Source organism: Pleurodeles waltl, chromosome 4_1, assembly GCF_031143425.1.
Source record: "Pleurodeles waltl isolate 20211129_DDA chromosome 4_1, aPleWal1.hap1.20221129, whole genome shotgun sequence".
In the NCBI taxonomy this organism is placed as follows: domain Eukaryota; kingdom Metazoa; phylum Chordata; class Amphibia; order Caudata; family Salamandridae; genus Pleurodeles; species Pleurodeles waltl.
This window is the reverse complement of record NC_090442.1, coordinates 399,012,855-399,036,978: the sequence shown is the minus strand read 5'-3', so window position 1 is coordinate 399,036,978 and position 24,124 is coordinate 399,012,855. Positions and strand designations below refer to the sequence as shown.

General features: G+C 42.8%; 1 protein-coding gene across 2 annotated transcripts in view; it reads left to right on the top strand.

Moving 5' to 3' along the window:
• Window positions 1–24,124, top strand: part of PKP2 (plakophilin 2) — a 468,963-nt gene that overhangs the window by 66,282 nt on the left and 378,557 nt on the right. For both annotated transcript variants that reach the window (XM_069228624.1, XM_069228623.1), the window contains exon 2: window positions 19,955–20,067. In XM_069228624.1, the coding sequence (XP_069084725.1) occupies window positions 19,955–20,067 (113 nt within the window). The remainder of the gene's footprint in view (window positions 1–19,954; window positions 20,068–24,124) is intronic.

Below are 24,124 nucleotides of genomic sequence, written 5' to 3'. Positions count from 1 at the left end.
TCAGTGTAGTATGTGCTGCACCGATGTAAATGGACCCGTCGGAGGAAGGCCATTGGACTGCCAGCCTATTTACTGCGGATGTTTTTTTTTTGTTTTTTGTTTTTTACTGTCCATGACTGCCAGGTTTTAGGGATAGAAAAAAAGCAATAGCTCCCTGTGTGTGGTTGATCCTTAGCTTTTTGTTTTCAGACACAAACTCCTGTTTTGTGAGTTTGATACTGAACAGCAAAAACTTTGGAAAAGTTTGGTGAACGGCTGTCAAAACAGACGATAGCTGTCCACCTAATATCTCGCACATTGAAAGGATCGTTCCTTTCAATGTACATAGATGACAGCGGGACTAGCGGTCATCTCTACATTTGACACTCGGTATCCCATTAGGTAATGCACTCTGACATCCTGGCAGCTGTACTGATGCCTGTCAAAGGAGAAATTGGGCCCTAGGTCTCTGGGTAACATAACCTGCACCATGTTATGTCCATATGTTCCTCTTGCAATGCAGGCATATAATTCCTCCTCTTCCTAAATCACTAGTACTGCAATAACCTTTGCTAGGTATCATGTTATTTGGTGTACCACTGTTTTGCATTTCCAGGAACCGACTTGCTTCTTACAGGTACAGGAGGAGCAATGCATTGAGTTGGTAAGAAAGCATCAGTTGCATCTTATGCACATATAAACATTGGAATGGATTTGCAGTGATAGGCAGTTTGTCATATATAAGCACCGCCTGTGTTTCATGGTTTATATAAATGTTGGACTGCTAGAATCCTCTCATAAGATGGGTACAAGTAAGGATGTACAAATCAAAAATATTGAGGGATTTTAAAATGTCTCGAGAGTAAAATGATGTGGCTGGATGCACAGGACTGTGAAATGAGTTTAGCTACTGATTGTAAGTCTATGGAGAGAAACAAGCACTGATTGAACAGACTTGGCTGCTCTGATGTGGTATATAATAACTTCATGCATAGTTCGGTTATTTTAAGATGCTGAGGAGTGAACAGATAGATTATTCCAAGCTTTATGCAGTTTGGTTTGGACCCCCTTTGTGGCAGAGGGCATTCCAGAGTCTAGATAATTGTATGCCCAGTGCTCTTCCTCCTTCGTTACATCCGCTTGATATACGATTGAGCCGAGGGACATTGCACAATGGACTCTAAATGGAGCGTAGTACTGAGCCACATTCTGTAAGATGACATAGCTCTGTCCCAGTATGGTTTTTGGATGGTGCGTATGAACTTAAACTTGATCACGGCAGGGAGCCAGTGGAGTGCCTTAAGGGCAGGTTTGACATTGTCCAGCTTGCATATGTTAAGTTTGGATGCCTAGTTCCGCTGTTACTGAAGTTTTTCGAGCCTGTCAAAAAGTGTTTTGGAGAGGCCAGAGAAGAAAATAACGGGGACGCCAAGGCGTGCTGTGATGAGGGCATGCATCGGTTCAACTCTTTGCTCACGTAAGAGTGGGAGGGTATTGCAAACGAGGGAGCATGTTTGACTTTGGGAGCTAAAAAGGGCAGCAGCATCAATGAGAATCCCAAGGTTCCTAAATATAGGGAAGCCGGAGGGCCGGATTCCAAGACTTGGTTGCCAAGCAAATGAAAGTGACTCTAATCACAAGGATGGTTTTGGTGCCATTCATACGGTGGAACATGTGAACCAGGGACGAAGCTATTGTTGATTGGGTACTCTAGCACATTACCAAGCTAAAATTTATTTGTATGTGATTGGCATACATTTGGAAGTTTGCCTCTTGGCCTTCTAAGAGCGGAGCCATTGGGCAATCCAGACCTTTTTCAGCCTATTTGGCCTCCTCAGTGGTATGCAGCTTGATGCCTATGGCACAGTCAGCTTGGGACCCATATCTGGACTTAACCATTGCTCGGTGTTTGAGTGTTTATAGTAAGATTATCTTTTCTTCAGTGTCAGAGGAGGCGGGCAAGGAGTATCAGTACAGTTGTTTTGTCCTAATACAAGAAAAGAAGAAGCTCTTAACTCCTCTGCACAAAGGCTGTTTCTGGACCTTTGTTTGGGGGGTGTGCTCCTGCCTATTGGCCATGGAGGGGAAACAGCCTTTACAACGCAGACATTATCACACAACACCTTTACCACATCATTTTCCATGCATATCTTTACAGTGCATAAGCCTTTACTACACATGCCTTTACTAAACATGTTAATTATAGTTAAGATAAGTTTGTGTGTGTGTGTGTTATATACACACACACACACACACAGTTTTAGGGGTGGGTATGGGGAAGTTATACAGTGATAGGGGCTCGTTTAGGGGTGGGTAAGAGTATTGGGTTGTGAGAATGTTTTACGGGTTAAAGTGTAGGTAGGGGTATGGGGGTTAGGGTACTTTAGGGTTTTGGAGTAGGTAAGGGCATAATGTAATTTTTTTTATTTATTTTTTTATAGTGTTTACGGGTATAGGGTGGCAAGGGTTTTTTAGGGTTTAGAGGTGGATAAAGGTATCAGGTTGTTATTGTGTTAAGGTTTAGGTGTGTGTAGGTGTATAGGGTTGTAAGAGTATTTTCGAGTTTAGTGTGGGTAGAGGTATAAGGTGGTAGGGGTGTTTTTAGGGTTGTTTACGGTGGGTAGGGGTATAGAGTGGTAAGGTGTTTTTAGTGTGGGTAGGGGTATAAGGTTGTAAGGGTGTTTTAGGGTTTAAGGGTGGTTAAGGGTATTTGGTAATAATAAGGGTATTGTTAAGGGTGGGTGAGAACATAGGGTGATAAGGGTAATTAATAAAGGGAGGTTTGGGTTGATTTCCATAAAAAATAATAATGTATTAACTAAAAAAAAAGCGATTTCCCTCCCAAACAATATATGTATATTTATGTGTCCTAAAGCTAGCCACACACTGTTTGTGTGTGTGTGTGTGTATGTATGTATGTGTATATATATATATATATATATATATATATATATATATATATATATATATATATATATATATATATATATATACACACACACACACATACACACACACACCGTTTAACTTAACTTATTTATACTTTAAACTTACCTGTATGGTAAAGGCATATGTGTGGTAAAGACATGCATTGTAAAAAAATGTGTGATAAAGGTGTCCGTGGTAATTGCAAATCGTACATCCTCCAGGGAGCAGGTTGTTAAATTCAACATAACACTGACATTGTCTCATCACCTCCCTCTCCTGCTCGAGAGGTTGCAGATAGGTTGGTAAGTGGCCAGGGCTTTTTGAGCAGCAGAAGTTTTATTAACAAGTGATATGATGGAGTTCCTTCTGGATAAACTTATCAAAGTAGGCATTTTTGACTCTTGATGTCTTGTGGTAACTTCTTCAGTGCCTTTTTGGATTTTTTTTCTATTCGGTCTCTGACTTATGCCATTTCCGTTTCGTGATTTCACTTTTTGCATTTCAGATCAGAAATGTCTCAGTGGAACAATTATTGCCGGATTTGAACTACCTGGAGTTTTCTGGGTTTGGAGCAGCATTTACAGGTCAGGTGGTGCTGGCAGTTGTTTTGGTGGCATTATAGGTTGACTTCATTAGCTTTGTGCTTATGTTTCTGAAGTGACTGATGTAGTTGGGAAGGGTGCAAGTGGGGCTGGGTGTAGTGGGTGTAAAGAGAAGGTTGAGGCTTGGTTGGTGGACAAAAGAAATGATGTGATGCTGCCTGGGTTTGTCCAGTTAGTTTAGTTATCCAGTGGTTATATTTGACCATGAGGTCTAGTGTCTGTGTGTTGAATCACAAACCATTTCGTTTTGCACTGGGTCTTTCTGACCACAAATAGAAGTTTCTCATAATCCAGATTTCTTGGGCGTGGGTCTGTAGTTGGAGTAATTGATGCGGGAAAGAGATGTTGTGGCCTGGGTGGGAGTGCTGAATCATCGCTACAGTTAGTTATCTGTTTTGGTTAGTGGTGCAACAGGCCACTTTGCGCTGAGGGGAAGGGAATGTAATGCCAGGAAATGTGATGCAGTTTGGTATTGTAAGGTCCGACTACCCTCGCTCCTCGTTTCCCTTATCTGTTATTCAGTATGATTTTGTGATCGGTAGGTCATCAAGGACAAGGGTGCGCCGTTTCCGAAGCATATTTCATGGAGGCAGCCACATGTTAGTTCAACTCAGATAAAAGATTGTGCATGTCTGGCGTGCGGCTCAAGGCTGTACAAGTGTTTACTAGGCCGGTTTTGTAAGAAGAGGGTACGGTTCAGGATTGGTGTGGGACAGCTGTATCGTTCAGAGGGGCAGGTAGTGTCATGTTTTTTGGTGGGGGGGTGTTTAAGTGAGGGGAGTTGTACATGTGCTTGGTAGGTGACGAGCGGGGGTTCGCCTGCATGCCGGATTGAGTGACACAAAGTACGCAGAGTTGGCAAACAAATGTCCGAGGCTTGGGAGTAGGACAGTGGCACTAGTGGAATCGGTGTTTTTTGACATATTGAGGTGTTGGAAGATCTCAGTTGATACGATTGTACAGAACAATCAAACCAAAACAAAATATGTGCTTTTTGAAACAGAAGAAATTGTTGCTTTTACTCATTTTTCTTTCGTTTTTCAATTTAAATTGACAAGAACCTTCCAGCTCTACCAACAATAACATTTTAGAAAAATCATGACAAAATAAGCATCGACAAATCCTTTTTTTGTTTCAAAACACTTTATTAGAGATTTTCAATACAATACAGAGTGGTAAATAAGAAGCCAGAAAGACACAAAGTGCACCGATCAATCGTGCCAGTGGCGAACAGTAACTTCTAAACAGTGAAAAAACTGTAGATGTCATGCAGGGGGCGCAAATCTAATTCAGAAAGCATTTTAAGGATATTAACAGAGGCATGAGAGCCTAAGATTATCGTGACTGGATCTACAACAGTGCTTTAAATGGGCCGGTACTCTCCGGTACTGAGTACCGGCACTTTTTTATTTTGAAAGGGAGAGTACCGGCATATCTCAAGACAATCGTAATACTTTTAATTGGAGAGTACCGGCACTTCTCAGAAACAAGCAGGTACTCTATTACAGAGTACCTGCACTTCTATTTTTCCATTTAAAGCACTGATCTACAACAATGTATTATGGAAGATTTTACACAATTGAGTTAATATATGCTTTCAATAGAAAGGTAACTGTTCACAATAAAAAAAAATGTGTTATAGTTCGCCACAATCTTTCCTACAAGACCAACAAGTATCATAGTCCACAAAGCGAAATTTAAAGAGTTTGGAGGGGGTCCAGTATAGATGATGGGCGGCAAACAGTTTTGTTTGAGTTAGAGATGAGATTAGCTTGCTAAATAGTAAGTGAAAGGGAGCATATCTTCCAAACTCCGGGGTCTGGCGAGATCAAATTAAGTGTATGAAAATAGTTGTTCCATTTAGATTGAACCGGAAGGGGAGAGGTCATATAATCATAACAATGTATATATTTCTGAGGCTTAGTGCCCTGATTGAATACATGCTGCAAGGAAGGTTATTAGGGCACATGGCCATTAAGAGATGTTGGATTCTACATAGAGGTCACAAACCAGACTGGTCCCAGTGGCCGCCAAATTATGTCATATCTCAGCCAAGAATGTATTTATTTCTTTATTTCTTTAAAGAGTTGTATATAGTGCTGGCAAATCCAGAGGATTTTAGAGTGATTTAAAGCATCGTAATGCATTATCAGTCATTCGGAATACAGTATTATTGTAGTGGTGAGAGTCAAATCAATCAGTCAGTAGTAATACAGTATAATTGTAGGGTCGAGTGTTGAATCATTGTAGAGACCTTTAAGACAGAATGGCGAAGCAAGCTTTTTATCATTCCATAAAGATATACAAGAAGATTTGGAAAAATCTCCCATCAAGCCTTTGTTGACCAGCTTTAAGACATTCAGAGTGTGGAGCATGATGTGCCAATAACCAGCCAAGGTACATTTGGACATTGTAAGTAATGCCATCGCTGAATAGGGATAGTAAAGGAATTGTTCAATGCTTAATCAAGAGGGATACCATTGGGAGCGATCAAGGGACCAGGCACCACAAGCAGTCAGAATGGCCTTCCGGTAAGCGTACCAATTAGGCAGCCTACAGCCACCTTCACTATAGTCCAATCTCTACCCCTTAAGGGACATTCTGGGCTTTTTATTGCCTCATAAGAATTCAGAAGTTGTTTTATCAAGGGAGTGTGTAGAATAGTCTGAAAATAGTCTAAAAAGAAGCATTCTACATAGGTAATTCACCAGAAGAATAACCAGTAAACACCTTTATGTTCCACACAGGAAGAGCAACAGTGGATATTATTAGAAAGTACTTCGGTATTATCTCTGTTAAGGGAATACGTTGAGAAAGAGGTAAAAATCAAACTAATCTCTAGACTAGCCAGTATGGCCGGATCAGGGTCTTCTGAGAAAATCAAAGTATTGTATGTTGTTGTTTTAAAGCAGGTATTGTTGAAGCTGAAACCTTTGATAGCAGACAAGTCATTCAGCATACAAATTAGCAGATCAATGGCTAAAAGAAAAAGTAGGGGTGACAAGGATCAGTCCTGCTGTGGTACCCTGTTGCAAATTGAGAGGAGAAGATGTAGGCGAGGAGAATCGGGCCGTAACCATATAAGAAAAGTGGGATCCTAGATTGTGTCAATATAAAATAGCTTTCAGGAAAGGTCAGGAGACCTTCAAAAATGGCTTTTTGGCATCCAGGGCTATTGCAGCAGAAACTGATGAATTTGGAAGTGACAGTTTTTCAATAATGTGGCAGGATGTGCGCAGATTATCGGCCACTAATCTGCAGTTGACAAAACAGGACTGAGATGGACAAATCAATTTTAGTAATGAGAGTTTCTAACCTTCCAGCCAGAATTTTGGCATATATCTTCACTTCCATATTAATTAACGAGATTGGTCTGAAGTTTTTTGAGGACAAGAGATCTTTCCCATCTTTAGGGATAACCACAATTTTGGTCTCAACTGCAGACCCAAATACACCACCAGAGGAAGCAAAGTGACTGAGCAGTGTCTCTAATTTGAAATCAGCAAATCAGCAAATGTCTTATAAAAGGTGCTGGGAAAGCCATCGGGGCCAGAGGTCTTACCTTTTGGGATAAGTTTAATAGCCTCAGCAATCTCATCTTTGCTGATCAGTTTCTCATGGTGGATTTTATCGGCTTCTGGAAGAGACTGGAGAGGGAGGGAATTTAGAAGTTTTTAGGAACTTTTATGCCTCTATACACACCTTCACACCCCTCATCTCTGGAAACCTGTAGGGAATTCCTAAGATGTCAGAAGTTTGTTTTTGAGAGAACCAGATAAATCTCTAATTAAGTTATACAATTGGCATTACTTTTAAATAGAATGCTAGGGACTTGCCTGCTTTTTTCAAGTAGAAATGCGTTTTCTCCTTCTGGGCTTGGACGCAGAGATGGACTTGTTTGATATCAAGTTATATTTGTTCTTAAGATTCCTGAGAGAGGCAACAGGCAACTACTGGGTCATTTGTACTGCTAAATAAAATGTTTTTTTCTACGATATCTTTCGTAGAGGAATCTAAGGAGACCTTTATTATATCACTTTTATATGCTATGCGAATGATAATTTCCCCTCTAATCGTGCACTTCAATGCATTCCAAAAAGATACCGGAGAGGAAACAGGATTGAGAATTGAGTAATTTATACTGCCACATAGCTTTGTCCAGACCCTGAACATCACCAGCCTGCTCCAAAACTTCATGGTTCATCAAGAAAGATGTATTCTGTGGTAGTATAAGTAAGATCTTTAAGGAAACACTGATAGCAGCATGGTTGGAAATGACAATCCATTCTATTGTTAGGGCAAACGAGGCTTGCAGCAGGGATGAACCGACCAAGAGGTAGTCAGTCCTTGAGCATATTAAGAGGAGAGGAAAATAAAATAAAATCACAATCTGATGGATTATGCATTCTCCAAGCATCAGACAAGCTGAGCAATACAAATTACACATGTGTACTGAGTGTGAGAATGTTAATTGGCACATGTCAGTTGTCTATCCAAGGTTGGACCCACTGGCAGTTTAAAATCGCCATTCAATATGATGCAGAAGTCACAGGAGAGGAAAGCTAGCCTGGCAGAGAGAGACTACCAAAATTGAGTGGTGTCAGAGGTGGGCGCATATATATTTACAGCATGCACTTCTGTTGCATCTCCAGCTCATCATCATGTTCAGCAGAAATTACAGGCCAGAGGAACAGGGAATTAGTGTTAGCACACCATTCTATTTTGTCGAAGCCGCAGAGCACAGTGTCACATACTTAGCCGTGTCACATACAGAGTGCCTCTTTATAACTTAATATATTTTCCTGCAGGAAAATCAAATCCCACTCCCCCCCCATGACTTGCAATAATCAGGGGTTTTCTTATGTTGCACTGCATGATTTACTCCATAGCATTAACATTACTGTCAATTAGGACATAAGGAATAGGAAATTAACACCCTCCTGTAGTCTGGCAACCCGCCCACCCAGTTCTAGCCAGAGAGACAGCAGGTCATTCTTTCTCACTTCAGCCTCATAAGTTTTTTTTTTTTTTCCTTATTTCTCACAGGAGATGGAAAAAGAAGGGAGTAGACCATGCCAGAGGGATGCATCCATGGCATCAACATCCCTGAGTGACACGCAGCACTGCTCTGGTATGATCCCAATAACACAGACTAAACCGGTCCTGCCCAGACCTCACAACCCACCCCAATCTTCCTCTGTTGGGGCAGCACCGTTGCTTGCACTCAGCAGGCTCAAGCAACCTGGTCTGTTTACTGCAGGGGGCCAGTGAAGCCACTGGGTCATCTCTCAACAATCAAGCCCTACCCCACCAATTTAACAGGCCCTGTAGTCCTTCACAGAAGAGAGGAATACTGTCTCCCTCTCCTTGGCAGTCTGGAGTGGTACCTGGGGCTCTGGGCCACAAGGCAGATCAGGCCCAACAATGCATCAGCTAACAAGCTCAGACCTTGGCACCACTGCCACCCTCTGCGCTGACGGTAACGGACAGTTTCCACCATCCCTCCATACCACAGAAGACACCGTTTCTGCATGCCTGTCATTCCCAGGAAGCCGGTTTAGGCATGAATTAAGCGAGCTTGGTCGTGACCTCTCGTTCCATTTCGCCGCCATGATGACTGGCCAGCCACTCTCCAATTTAAATACTTAGGCCGACTTGATCCCCAACATCAACACTTTAAATTGGTGATGGATTCCATTCATCAGAAACCTGAGAAATTTACGAACACTTTTATACATGGAAATATTACAGTAGGCATTCTTTAATTCGTTGATTGCCAGGACATCTCCTTTCCTAATAGTGGTATGACATCCTGCAATTTTATATTTTTAATCTTTAAATCATCACAAACGTGTTTGGGAAACTTAAGCTGAGTATCAGATGTAATGTTATACCTTGTTTTGCTGTAAGAAGAAGCACAGGGTAAAACTCTTGGTTGCTCTTTGTATGATATTCCTGTATTTGTCATGACTTACGCGCTGCTTGAACCTGGAGTCCGCAGAACGAGTGGCGAGGGCCATGTTCCTGAATGTTCGGCCTTGGCCCAGGTAGGGGTGACTCTTTCTGGTAGCCACGGTGCTGCAGGCGATAGGAACGCCAAGAGCAGGCCGTGTCCTTCAGAAGTAGTGCCAGAGGGGAAAAAATCCTAAAAAGGGGAAAAACCCTCCAAAAGGAAATTTCCTGGAGCAGGAGCAAAAATCAATAAGTAAATATAAGATCAAAAAGGAACAGGAAAACACTGGAACAGACGTGTAACCATTATCTGACACAAGGAAGAAGGAGCGAAGACACCATCCAAACAGAAAGTGCTGCAGCGCAAGGAGGAAAAGAATCACAGCCCTTAAATACCCAAAAACAGGAAGCGACCAACAGGAAGTGCAAGGATACCATATTAGATAGGGAAAAACACATAGAATGTAATGGACAAGGAGCCATAGAGAGTAGGGAACCAAAGCATGATGGGAAGAGAGGGGAATAATGGGAAAGAAGGAAAAACATAAAGGGAAGCACAAATGAGGGCGACAGAAAGAAAGGACAACAATTGTAGGTGAGTGGGGGAGAGGTTAGATATGCCAGAATGTGTGCCGTGTTATAAAGAAACGAGGCCCCATGCCCAATTTGGGGCCTCGGATGCTGCAAGAGAGACTGGGGCCGCGGTGCGACAGTATTGCTCCCTTCAGCATTAATACTTAAACCACTTCATGATTGTAATTGTGCGGCTTAGGCTTGATTGTAGGACATTTCTTGTTAATCCTATGCTGTAGTTGTACTTGAATATATTCAACATACCCAAATGTCTAGTTTGAGCTTCCCATTGTTTTGGATATTCCCTTAGCCTTCCCTGTACCACTGGTATGATGATGTTATATATAGGTTGGGGCTGAACCGATTCATTTTTGCCCTTTACTTCTGCTTCGTCCACAAAGGTCTGTTTCTGGCGAATGGGATGATGCCATTACATTATGGTCACAACCCTGCTGTATCTTGTTGTGGTTTTTAAAGAGTAAGGCACATTATTTTCCTCTTACTTGATTAGGAGATCTTCTGTGAAAAATATAAATCCTTTCATTGCATCATCTTCATTATTCGTCTTCTCTCAAGAGCCATCCCTCAATGGACCTCAGGGTTGTTCTCTAATGAAACAAGTGTAAATTGTATTAGATTTCCTCTGATCTTTATTAGCGTCCAAGTAATTCTTGATATACTTCTAGAGTCATAGCAAGGGTCTTATTTTTTCTCCATTTTTGTTTCTAGATTTCACAGCTACTCATTTGATTGCTTCCTCCCCTTGTGAAGCATTTGGCAACATAGGAGAAAACTGAATTTTTCATTGCAAAAGGATTTAAAGATTCCAGTATGAGGCATGAATGTTTCTGTTCTTCACACCACACTCCATAATGGGCTGCTGCTATTTTATATATGGAATGAATGTGTGTTGGAGTGCTGGTTCTAAAAGCCTGGAAGGGTATGTATGATTCAACTGCTCTTGTGGTGAATCAGTTTGTTTTGTCATATGTTTTTATCATCCCAATTTTCCTGCTTGTCTTTCTTCTGCCCTATAGTTTGATTAGCTTCATCTCTCCCAGTGCCGCCTTAGTCTTCTTAAATCTTCTCTGAGTGTTGTGACTGAATAAATCTGATGTATCTGTATTTTTAATAATGCTTTGGTGTGTCTCTTCTCTAGGATTTAGTTTTTAGTCTCCTGTTTTATTGGAATTCTCTTCGAGCATAATGCTGAATCAAAATACTTTTTTCCCCTCTCCTAAAAAAAGATATTTCGACTTTGAGTCTTCCTTTGTACTCCTAAGGGATGATGACTAACTTCAAGCTCCTTCCGGCCTCAGAGTATATAAGTAGAAGGGAGAGTTTTCTTCTCCTCTTTATTTACTTCCTGATCTCAAACATCTCTCGAAGTTAAGTCAGTAGTCTGTTTTATCCACACTGTGGTGTCTGTGTTCAGACCTTGATTGACTTATCTTCTAAATATCCTAAATTGTTGAGAGTTTTGACAACATATGTTCAGTCAAAGAAACTGAAGTTTCTGCTCTGAAGACTTATCTTGAATCATGCTTTTGCCTTTTCAATTTGACAAATTGTTGCAAGTTTCAGAAACTCTATAAAAACACCATCTCCTTTACATATCAATGGTGGAATTGTTCTCAGCTTGCTTCTTCGGCACCATTAATGACTTCAGAGCTTTCTTTCTCAGTTGCTTATTTTTTTGTTTGTTTTTCTTTTCTTAATTTTCTTTAAAGGTTTTAGCATTGAACAATACACGTTTCACAGCCCTTAGAATTAATTCTGTCCCAATTGCCAGAAAACGTGATCTCTAAACTGTGTACTGCCATAGCCTAAATCACCTTGATATCAATGTACATGATGAACACAAACATTAATTTTCCGACATGGACTTACTGTAGTCGAAGAAAGTGTAAAACCTGGAATTTTGTAAATGGTTGTATTGATGCATTCCTGGTGTAATTTCCTTCTAGCTCTATACTGTAGGTAACTCTTTTTTGTATTTAACCGTTAACTCTCTCCATCATACTTCCAAAACAACCAGTAATAAAATAATATCAGGGCCTTTACTCAGTGCCCACAATAAACCTGTGTATTTTAAAGACGGTTTCTGCATCCAACCACTAAATGGGGGATGTAGGAATGCACCATCTTGCCTGGCATGTTGCCCCCATATTTCACTGTATATATGTTGTTTTAGTCTATGTGTCACTGGGACCCTGCTAAGCAGGGTCCCAGTGCTCATAAGTATGTGCCCTGTATGTGTTCCCTGTGTGATGCCTAACTGACTCACTGAGGCTCTGCTAACCAGAACCTCAGTGGTTATGCTCTCTCTGCTTTCCAAATTTGTCACTAACAGGCTAGTGACTAAATTTACCAATTCACATTGGCATACTGGTACACCCATATAATTCCCTAGTATATGGTACTCGGGTACCCAGGGTATTGGGGTTCCAGGAGATCCCTGTGGGCTGCAGCATTTCTTTAGCCACCCATAGGGAGCTCTGACAATTCTTACACAGGCCTGCCAGTGCAACCTGAGTGAAATAACGTCCACGTTATTTCACAGCCATTTACCACTGCACTTAAGTAACTTATAAGTCACCTATATGTCTAACCTTCACCTAGTGAAGGTTGGGTGCAAAGTTACTTAGTGTGTGGGCACCCTGGCACTAGCCAAGGTGCCCCCACATCGTTCAGGGCAAATTCCCCGGACTTTGTGAATGCGGGGACACCATTACAGGTGTGCACTGTACATAGGTCACTACCTATGTACAGCGTCACAATTGTAACTCCGAACATGGCCATGTAACATGTCTAAGATCATGGAATTGTCACCCCAATTCTGGCATTGGGGGGGACAATTCCATGATCCCCGGGGTCTCTAGCACAGAACCCGGGTACTGCCAAACTGCCTTTCCGGGGTCTCCACTGCAGCTGCTGCCAACCCCTCAGAGAGGTTTCTGCCCTCCTGGGGTCCAGGCAGCCCTGGCCCAGGAAGGCAGAACAAAGGATTTCCTCTGATAGAGGGTGTAACACCCTCTCCCTTTGGAATTAGGTGTGAAGGCTGGGGAGGAGTAGCCTCCCCCAGCCTCTGGAAATGCTTTGATGGGCACAGATGGTGCCCATCTCTGCATAAGCCCGTCTACACCGGTTTAGGGATCCCCCATCCCTGCTCTGGCGTGAAACTGGACAAAGGAAAGTGGGGTGACCACGCCCCTGACCAGCACCTCCCAGGGGAGGTGCCCAGAGCTCCTCCAGTGTGTCCCAGACCTCTGCCATCTTGGAAACAGAGGTGTCTGTGGCACACTGGACTGCTCTGAGTGGCCAGTGCCAGCAGGTGACGTCAGAGGCTCCTTCTGATATGCTCTTACCTCTCTTGGTAGCCAATCCTCCTTCCTATGTAGCCAAACCTCCTTTTCTGGCTATTTAGGGTCTCTGCTTTGGGGAATTCTTCAGATAACGAATGCAAGAGCTCATCAGAGTTCCTCTGCATCTCCCTCTTCAGCTTCTACCAAAGGATCGACCGCTGACTGCTCAGGACGCCTGCAAAACCGCAACAAAGTAGCAAGACGACTACTAGCAACCTTGTATCGCTTCATCCTGCCGGGCTTCTTGACTGTTTCCAGGTGGTGCATGCTCTGGGGGTAGCCTGCCTCCTCTCTGCACCAGGAGCTCTGAAGAAATCTCCTGTGGGTCGATGGAATCTTCCCCCTGCAACCGTAGGCAACAAAAGACTGCATCACCGGTCCTCTGGGTCCCCTCTCAGCACGACGAGCGTGGTCCCTGGAACTCAGCAACTCTGTCCAAGTGACTCCCACAGTCCAGTGACTCTTCAGTCCAAGTTTGGTGGAGGTAAGTCCTTGCCTCCCCACGCTAGACTGCATTGCTGGGTACCGCGTGATTTGCAGCTGCTCCGGCTCCTATGCACTCTTCCAGGATTTCCTTCGTGCACAGCCAAGCCTGGGTCCCCGAAACTCTAACCTGCAGTGCACAACCTTCTGAGTTGTTCTCCGGCGTCGTGGGACTCTCTTTTGTGACTTTGCGTGGACTCCGGTTCACTCTTCTGCCAAGTGCCTGTTCAGGTACTTCTGCGGGTGCTGCCTGCTTCTGTGAGGGCCCCCTGACTTGCTGGGCGCCCCCTCTGTCTCCTCATCCAAGTGGCGACATCCTGGACCCTCCTGGGCCACAGCAGCATCCAAAAACCCTAACCGCGACCCTTGCAGCTAGCAAGGCTTGATTGCGGTCTTTCTGAGTGGGAACACCTCTGCAAGCTTCTTCACAACGTGGGTCATCCATCCTCCAAAGGGGAAGTTCCTAGTCCTCTTCTTTCTTGCAGGACTCCAAGCTTCTTCCAACAGGTGGCAGCTTCCTTGCACCCTCAGCTAGCATTTCCTGGGCTCCTGCCCACTCTCGACACTGTCGCGACTATTGGACTTGGTCCCCTTGTCTTACAGGTACTCAGGTCTGGAAATCCACTGTTGTTGCATTGCTGGTGTTTGTTCTTCCTGCAGATCACGACTTCTGTGCTCTCTGGGGGTTGTAGGTGCACTTTACACCTACCTTTCAGGGTCTTTGGGTGGGCTATTTTTCTAACCCTCACTGTTTTCTTACAGTCCCAGCGACCCCCTACAAGCTCACATAGGTTTGGGGTCCATTCGTGGTTTGCATTCCACTTTTGGAGTATATGGTTTGTGTTGCCCCTATACCTATGTGCTCCTATTGCAATCTATTCTAACTTTACACTGCTTGCATTACTTTTCTTGCTATTACCTGCGTAATTTTGGTTTGTGTACATATATCTTGTGTGTATAACTTATCCTCATACAGAGGGTACTCACTGAGCTACTTTTGGCATATTGTCATAAACATAAAGTACCTTTATTTTTAGTACTTCTGTGTATTGTGTTTTCTTATGATAATGTGCATATGACACCAGTGGTATAGTAGGAGCTTTACATGTCTCCTAGTTTAGCCTAAGCTGCTTTGCCATAGCTACCTTCTATCAGCCTAAGCTGCTAGAAACACCTCTTCTACACTAATAAGGGATAACTGGACCTGGCACAAGGTGTAAGTACCTCTGGTACCCACTATAAGCCAGGCCAGCCTCCTACAGCGGAATACTGCACAGCATGTGAATTTAGAAGATCTAAAAGCTGCTGCAGGGAGCTAATTTTTAGGTCAAGCGCACAATCGCTTTGACCCATTGTAATTATTGAGGGCTTTTAACCACACCCAGGTCACGCCCATCACTTTCACTCATTTGTGGGCTTGCCTTTCAAAAACCACTTGATATCACTGGCTTCACGTCTGTCCCGCCTTGAGGCTGTTTTTTCACGCCTTGTAGACTGCCCCGTTACAAGGATTATTGCACGATTGCTGATATACTTCAGCGTGGGTGAACTACTTCTTTTCTTTTGTCTTTCCCCTTCATGCAGCATGGCGGCCATGGCGCTCACAGTACGAACAGACACAACAGTGTGAACTCGATTGGCCTTTTGAATCGCTGGTCACATTGTTCACAATTACACTTACGTGAACTTCAGCGATATATATATATATATATAATCTTCTGTGTCCCGGCCAGAGTTGCAGTGGGTCACCAACACCGATTCTGTAGCTATTGTTTCCACATTCATGGCAACGCCTCTGTACTGCTTAGGCGGATTCCTTTATATTGTAAAGTCCAATGCAGCACACATGTTGGGAGGGTATAGATTTTACCTGATTGACATTCTTTTTGTAGTCAGACACAAGCACATAATTTAACCATGGAATACACCCAAGTAGAGCAATAGAAATAAATACATGTTGCCTGACTTTAAGAAGGCAGCTTTTCGGGAAACAAGAGTCAACTCTTGTAAGAGAGCACATGAGCGGATTTACTACTGGTCTACTTCTGCTTCCTTTCTGTAGATGCCCTTTCGAGGACTGTGCGAGTCACTTTTCTTTTATTGAGGTCCAGTACAGAGCAAGTCAAAATGTTGCGGAACCTTGTGGTAAGCTAATGGCGCACTCCGTGGCAGAGCGCAGATATCTTGTGTCGCATGGGCGTTGAGTGTTTAAAGCTTGGCGAGCATTCACAAGCTGGGGTAGTTCACACTGTCCTTGAAACTTGTGCTATTTCTCTCATTGTAACTTAACTTGTAACAGCTCTTCCAGGGTTGTGGAATTTCAGAGAGAGAAACAAGCTCTCCACCTTAAGGCCGGTTTGCAGTATTACATTTAAGGCTGGTCTACTATATTAATTTTAAGTTTGCTTTACAGTATCATGACAAAATAGTGACTACTTTCCACTGTTTTGATTAGCCTTAAGGGATTTATCGACAATATCTTAAATAATAGTTATAAGCACATCCGGGTCAAACAGTCTAAATGGTGGTCTTTTGAGAGACACGTGCACCTCACATCAAAAGGCATGATATGGGTAAATGGAATGTGTTGCCCTCATAGTGTCACCCTTGAGGGCTGTGTAATATGCAGTGACAATGGCTAGAGCGTCTTTGTCTTTCCGTTTACAGCAAATCAAGGACTCTACAGTTACAGATTTATCAGCAGGAGTAAACGACAACAGAATTATATAGTCAAGTTCGTTTTTTTTTCAGTAATTATTTTGGGTAAGCATTCACGTTTGATGGATTTAAACAATACAACTGCCCTTTTATGTCCATCTATACATTTTCTGAATTTTTTTAGGTCGAGCGCAAGCGCTTTGACCTGTTGTAAGTATTGTGGGCTTTTATCCACGCCCATGTATGCCCATCACTTTCACTTGTTGCTGGACTTGATTTTCAAAAATCCCTTGTTGCCATAGGTAAATGCTTTGTTTGCCCTGCCTGGCAAGCGGGAAAGCCAAAACTACAATATTAACTGCACTCGTGGAAACTCACCCTATAAAGCGTTCCAGGGTATTACCTCTACAAAACACTTTTGCCCATAACTCACCGTGTGGTGGCCCTAGGACAATGGGACCACCACCAAAACATTCAGAACCACAGTCTTTCTGTCTAGGGCATCTCTAGGTTCCCACACTAGATTAGTGGGGACCCCATAATAATAACCCCTCCCACCATTCAGTGTCTTTTTAAACATCCTCGCAGCTGGAATGTTTGTTTTACATCTGGGAAAAGCTTGTGATATAAGGGTCTTGTTTGTAAAATCATCCTGAAAATATGTTATGCACTATGCCCTCTATGGGCTAAATATATGCATTATTTATTGCCATTTTCTTTTTGTATTGTTTATTGCCATTTTCTTTTTGTGTGGTTAACTATATACTACAGGACCATGTTTCTTACAAATGCTATTTTCATTGTGGTGTCCTCTAAGGGCTGTTCTAAGCATTAATCATACCAACATATTAAAATATTCGTGGCACAGAAACTTGCCCCATAATGCTTTGCAAAGCATTACTTTTTCAAAACATTTTTTGCTCATAACTCAGCCTGTGATGGTCCTAAGACAACTGGACCACCTTCAAAACATTGACCACAATGTGCTTTTTGTGTCTACATCATCTCTGGGTCCCTGCATTGTTAGTGGGGACTCCAAAAGAATAACCCCTACCACCATTCATTATCTTTTTAAGCTTTCTCATGGCTGAAACGTTTTGTTTTACAGCTGGGAGTAATTATGTTTTATGTGCCTTGTTTATAGTATCCTTGCAATAGGCCTGCTAGATTTGTTAATGTGTAATGCACTACGACTTCCAGGGTCCAAATATATGGTTACACTGCATTACTTTTTCGCATTCTTTTTTTTTCATGTGGTTATGTTCTCTAAGGGCTGACTGTATGGTAACATGACCATGTTTCTTCCTAATGCTATTTTAATTGTGGGGTTTTCTAAGTGCTGTTCTGAGCAGTGCAGTCAACATACTATAATATTTGGGGCACAAAAACTTGACCCATAATGGTTTGCAGGAAATTATTTTTACAAAACATTTTTGCTCATAATTGAGCCATTGGTGGTCCTAGGACAATGGGACAACCTTCAAAACACACTTTCTGTCTGCATCATCCCTGAGTCCCCATACTAGGTTAGCGGGGATCCCAAAATAATAACCCCTCCCACCATTTAGTGTCTTTGAAGCCTTCTCATGGCTCGAAATTTTGTTTTACAGCTGGGAGAAGTTTTGTTTTAAAGGCCTAGTTTGTAATAATATTGCGGTAGGCCTGCTAACCCTAAGAAGGTTTATGGTTACAAAGCGTTACTGTCTCCTGTTTTTCATGGGGTTATGCCCTCTAGGGGCTAACAATATAGTTACATGATCATGTTTCTTGCTAATTATATTTTTGTTATGGTTCCTTCTAGGGGCTATTTTGCTCATTACTGTTGAATGCCAAAAGTGTATTTCTGATAAAGGTTTAAATGATAATTGTGTATTTGTTAAAAAGCTCTCCTTATTATAATTATTACCATAATTAAGGCCAATTTAACATCTTTATTACACTATGACTGTTTGAACACTCTTGATATGTTTGGCTGGTGAAAGTGGCATTCTGTTGGAATTAGCAGGGCAGATTTAAATCAGGGTGCTACATGGCAACCCTTTCACTTTTTGCTTCAGCTAGAGGAAGAAGGTACATGAAAGTGTGTGTTACATGCAGGGCCACTGGAATTACATGGCAGGAAAAGACAAAATTATGAGGCAGGGTTGACCAATTTATGTGGCAATAAAAGTCCAGTTATGAATTTACAATGCCAATAGCTCTAACTCAAGCAAATGTGAGACCTATTGCATTGCAAATGCATGTTTTTTTCCTATTGCCTATATGTTGCCTTGACAGGTTTAGCTGGAAAACCTTTTTTTAACAATTATTTCACAAAAGTAAATGTTAGTAGTAGAGTGAGCCAGGTTTAGGCAGCTCACTTCAGTCATTGGCTTTCATAGGCTTTTCATGGTTTCCCATTGCTTGAACGGCCTGTCCACCAAGGTCCCTGGCATTGTAAGAATCATTAAGTTATTTTCTCATTGATGACGGTGCTCAAGTAACCCTTTTGTTAAAGTGCACAAGCAACTTGCGTAGGAAACATGTTTGCCTATAAAACAGGCTGACTGTTCACTAATCACCCAGTTTGGCTCATTTGGTTTACTTTGCTGTCTTGATCACACAATGGTGGATTCACAACTTTTTGTTCACAAAGTAATGGGCCGCATTCACATACATTTTCTTACATCAGCTCGGAGACTACTGGTCCATTGTCAAAATATTTTTTGTGCAATATTTTGCTGTTTGTGACTTTTACATCCACCATTTATAAAGTAAGCATTATCTACTGACTTTTTATAATATACTTCTTTGAGGTGGGCAACCTAACTGTGCTAAACCGCCTTGGGAGCAGGAAATCCGGGTTCGAGACTCGGCTTCAGCACAGCGTCCTGTGGTTCTGGACAAATCACTTCATCTCCCTGTGCGCGCGCCCCCCCCCCCCCCCACGGGTGATAAGCCACGCTATATAAATCTATATTTCACTCCCGCTTTCCATCTTGTTGTAGACCTAGAGATTGCTTCACCGTCCTAGTTTCCTTAAAAGACAGCTGGCAGCAGCACACACAACGTCGCCAAATTATTACCAAACACTTTCTCTAACAAGATGGCCGACCTATTGGCTTGCCGCTACATATTTTAGGAAAGCAAGACCTGTTGGCATTGCTATTGTTTGTTACTAATGGTGCTAGAATTTGATTACCACATTAAAAAACACAAGTTACCATGAAATAACTTTGAGAAAGACAACCCTGTCATCGAAATAAACCCCTTGCCAATCATCGCATGTCTGTCTAGTGCTATTTTATCGTATAAGAAAAGAAGTGAAAATCAACTGGCCTCTCAACTCTTGTAGCGTGTTACAATTTTGTAATTGTATTCTGATATTTGAGAAACACTGTGCCTCATGGTTCACGGCTTGTTTTGTCGTTGCAGGACATGATGATCGGTCATTCAGTGTTCGCGAGCATGTATATTCAAAGAACGAGATAGAGAAAGACTACCGGTCTCTTCCATCGCAGAGTTTCAATTCTTACAGCAGTACGAAGGTGAGACCAGTTGTTATTAAAGCTTGTCGAAATACGAACACAAAAATGGAGAGAGAAATCCCACTGCAGCTCTTTGCATGAATTTATTTTTGCAGACGTCATTCTAATGTACACAGACTTCAGCGTTTCATAGCTCTTTCATCATAGGCCCCCTATGAATGGTAGGAGAGGTCCATTGTTTTTAATGGGTGAGTGATTTCCTGAGATAGGCAGCGCACTGGGGCAAGACGTCATCCTGCAGGAGAATGAGAAAGGGGGAAATACGGACGTATCCAGGGACAGACTTCTAACCTTCCTTGACTTTCCTTGAGTTGGGCTTCGCAGTCCGGACAAAGCCAGCAATAACGTGGTACAGAAAGATTGAATCCACTTGCAAACAGAGGTATCTTTGTGGCACCCCAAAAATGTAAAGGTCTGTCTTAACCCCTTCGCTGCCAGGCCTTTTCCCCCTCCTGTGCCGAGCCTTTTTTTGGCTATTTGGAGCAGTTCGCGCTTAGGCCCTAATAACATTTTGTTCACATAAGCTACCCACGCCAAATTTGCGTCCTTTTTTTTCCAACATCCTAGGGATTCTAGAGGTACCCAGACTTTGTGGGTTCCCCAGAAGGAGGCCAAGAAATTAGCCAAAATACAGTGAAAATTTCGTTTTTTTTTTTTTTTTTAAATGGGGAAAAGTGGCTGCAGAAGAAGGCTTATGGTTTTTTCCCTGAAAAGGGCATCAACAAAGGGTTTGCGGTGCTAAAATCACCAGCTTCCCAGCGTTCAGGAACAGGCAGACTTGAATCGGAAAACCCAATTTTTCAACACAATTTTGGCATTTTACTGGGACATACCCCATTTTTACGATTTTTTTGTGCTTTCAGCCTCCTTCCAGTCAGTGACAGAAATGGGCATGAAACCAACGCTGGATCCCAGAAACCGCAACATTTCTGAAAAGTAGACAAAATTCTGAATTCAGCAAGGGGTAATTTGTGTAGATCCTACAAAGGGTTTCCTAATAACAACTGAAAAAGAAAAATATTGAAATTGAGGTGAAAAAAACATCAATTTTTCTCTACGTTTTACTCTGTAACTTTTTCCTGCAATGTCAGATTTTCGAAAGCAATATACCGTTACGTCTGCTGGACTCTTCTGGTTGCGGGGATATATAGGGCTTGTAGGTTCATCAAGAACTCTAGGTACCCAGAGTCAATAAAAGACCTGCACCCTGCAGTGGGTTTTCATTCCATGCCGGGTATACGGCTATTCGTTTGCTGAAATATGAAGAGTAAAAAATAGCTATCAAGAAAACCTTTGTATTTCCAAAATGGGCACAAGATAAGGTGTTGAGAAGCAGTGGTTATTTGCACATCTCTGAATTCCGGGGTGCCCATACTAGCATGTGAATTACAGGGCATTTCTCAAATAGACGTCTTTTTTACACACTGTCTTACATTTGGAAGGGAATAATGTAGAGAAAGACAAGGGGCAATAATACTTGTTTCGCTATTCTATGTCCCCCCAAGTCTCCAGATAAAAATGATACCTCACTTGTGTGGGTAGGCCTAGCGCCCGCGACAGGATATGCCCCAAAACACAACGTGGACACACCACAGAAAACAGAGCTGTTTTTAGCAAAGTGCCTACCTGTAGATTTTGGCCTCTAGCTCAGCCGGCACCTAGGGAAACCTACCAAACCTGTGCATTTCTGAAAACTAGAGACCTAGGGGAATCCAAGATGGGGTGACTTGTGTGGCTCGGACCAGGTTCTGTTACCCAGAATCCTTTGCAAACCTCAAAATTTGGCTAAAAAAACACATGTTCCTCACATTTCTGTGGCAGAAAGTTCTGGAATCTGAGAGGAGCCACAAATTTCCTTCCACCCAGCGCTCCCCCAAGTCTCCCGATTAAAAATGGTACCTCACTTGTGTGGGTAGGCCTAGCGCCCGCGTCAGGATATGCCCCAAAACACACCGTGGACACATCACAGAAAACAGAGCTGTTTTTAGCAAAGTGCCTACCTGTAGATTTTGGCCTCTAGCTTAGCCGGCACCTAGGGAAACCTACCAAACCTGTGCATTTCTGAAAACTAGAGACCTAGGGGAATCAAAGATGGGGTGACTTGTGTGGCTCGGACCAGGTTCTGTTACCCAGAATCCTTTGCAAACCTCAAAATTTGGCTAAAAAAACACATGTTCCTCACATTTCTGTGCCAGAAAGTTCTGGAATCTGAGAGGAGCCACAAATTTCCTTCCACCCAGCGTTCCCCCAAGTCTCCCGATAAAAATGATACCTCACTTGTGTTGGTAGGCCTAGCGCGCGCGCGCGAAACGCCCCAAAGCGCAACGTGGACACATCCAATTTTTTGAAAGAAAACAGAGGCGTTTTTTGCAAAGTGCCTACCTGTAGATTTTGGCCTCTAGCTCAGCCGGCACCTAGGGAAACCTACAAAACCTGTGCATTTCTGAAAGCTAGAGACCTAGGGGAATCCAAGATGGGTTGACTTGTGTGGCTCGGACCAGGTTCTGTTACCCAGAATCCTTTCCAGACCTCAAATTTTGGCTAAAAAACACATTTTCCACACATTTCGGTGACAGAAAGTTCTGGAATCTGAGAGGAGCCACAAATTTCCTTCCACCCAGCGTTCCCCCAAGTCTCCCGATAAAAATGATACCTCACTTGTGTGGGTGGGCCAGGTGCCTGCAACAGAATAAGGCCCAAAACATGTAGAGATAGAGGGGATAGCACAGCGAGTTTATAAGGACATATTCCTTTTATACATCTTTAGACTGACTCTGCTTTGGGGACCCACATAAGTGAGGTGTCATTTTACTTGGGAGACTGAGGGGAACACTGGGGAGTAGGAATTTTGTGCTGGAGTGATGATCCTACGAAGAAAAGTCAGGAAAAGATGCTTTTTTAAGCAAATTTTTAGGTTTACAGAGGAGTCTGGGTAAGAAAATGTTGGGGGATCCACGCAAGCCACACCTCCCTGGACTCCTTGGGGTGTCTACTTTTAAAAAATGTCTGGGTTTGGTAGGTTTCCCTAGATGAAGGCCGCACACAGGACCAGAAACATAGGTGCCCTCCCCCCCCAAACACAGGTAGTTTTGTAATATATCGTTTTGATGTGTCCACATACGTCCGTGATGTGCCAAACACTAAAATTTTGAAAAGAAACGCACTTAGTTTATGTGAAAAAGACCCCTCACCCACCCACCAACCAAGTTGGTGGCATGCTTCATCATCAGGGTCCCACCTGAGGCACCTAGTGTGTCACAGGTGTGCTGCGACGCCTGATTACAGCAGAGCAGGTTTTGTCATTTTTACCACACATACTGGTTGGATTTGGCATGAGGGTGAGTGATGGTTCAGTGGATCAAATTTTACTAACAAGAGATTTCACAAAAATTAAATGCACTGTTAATAACTGAAAGGCAAAAAACTGAACCAATGACTCACAGCTCGTGAGCTGTAAAGCCCGACAAGGCACCAACCGCTTTACAGTCCAATCACACAACTTTCATACGTGACACACACAAGACCATTCACACCGCCAGCCACGGGCCCAGCACATTACAACACTCACATCGACAGACAGCGCCACTCAAGGGCCCATCACTTACATACGCCCACATGCCTGATACAACAATCGCACCAGCTGATGGGAGTGTGTGGACTGGTGTTTGGCTGGCAGTGTGTTGCAGGAGCCAACAGCAAGTCAATATGTACACTCTTAGCCAAGCCCCACTCCACACACAATGGCATCATTTTTTCTTTTTTTTTAAACAGAGGAACCCCTAACTAAGTAGAAAGAATTACAAAACTACAAACACAAAAGCTCTAACTAAGAACATGACAGAAATGCTAACCATGAAACTGAACACATGAAAATACAAAACAGACATGAGTTTACACTCATTGTTGTTCCCAGAAATTCTTCTGGGTGTGGTAATTCTTAAAACAACCACCGACACACAGCCCAGGCTTTGAAGGACAATCTGGGCAGTACATTCGAGTCTCCCTCCGGATACCTCATCGAAAACACACTCTACATTTCTTAGCTGGAAAGTCTTTT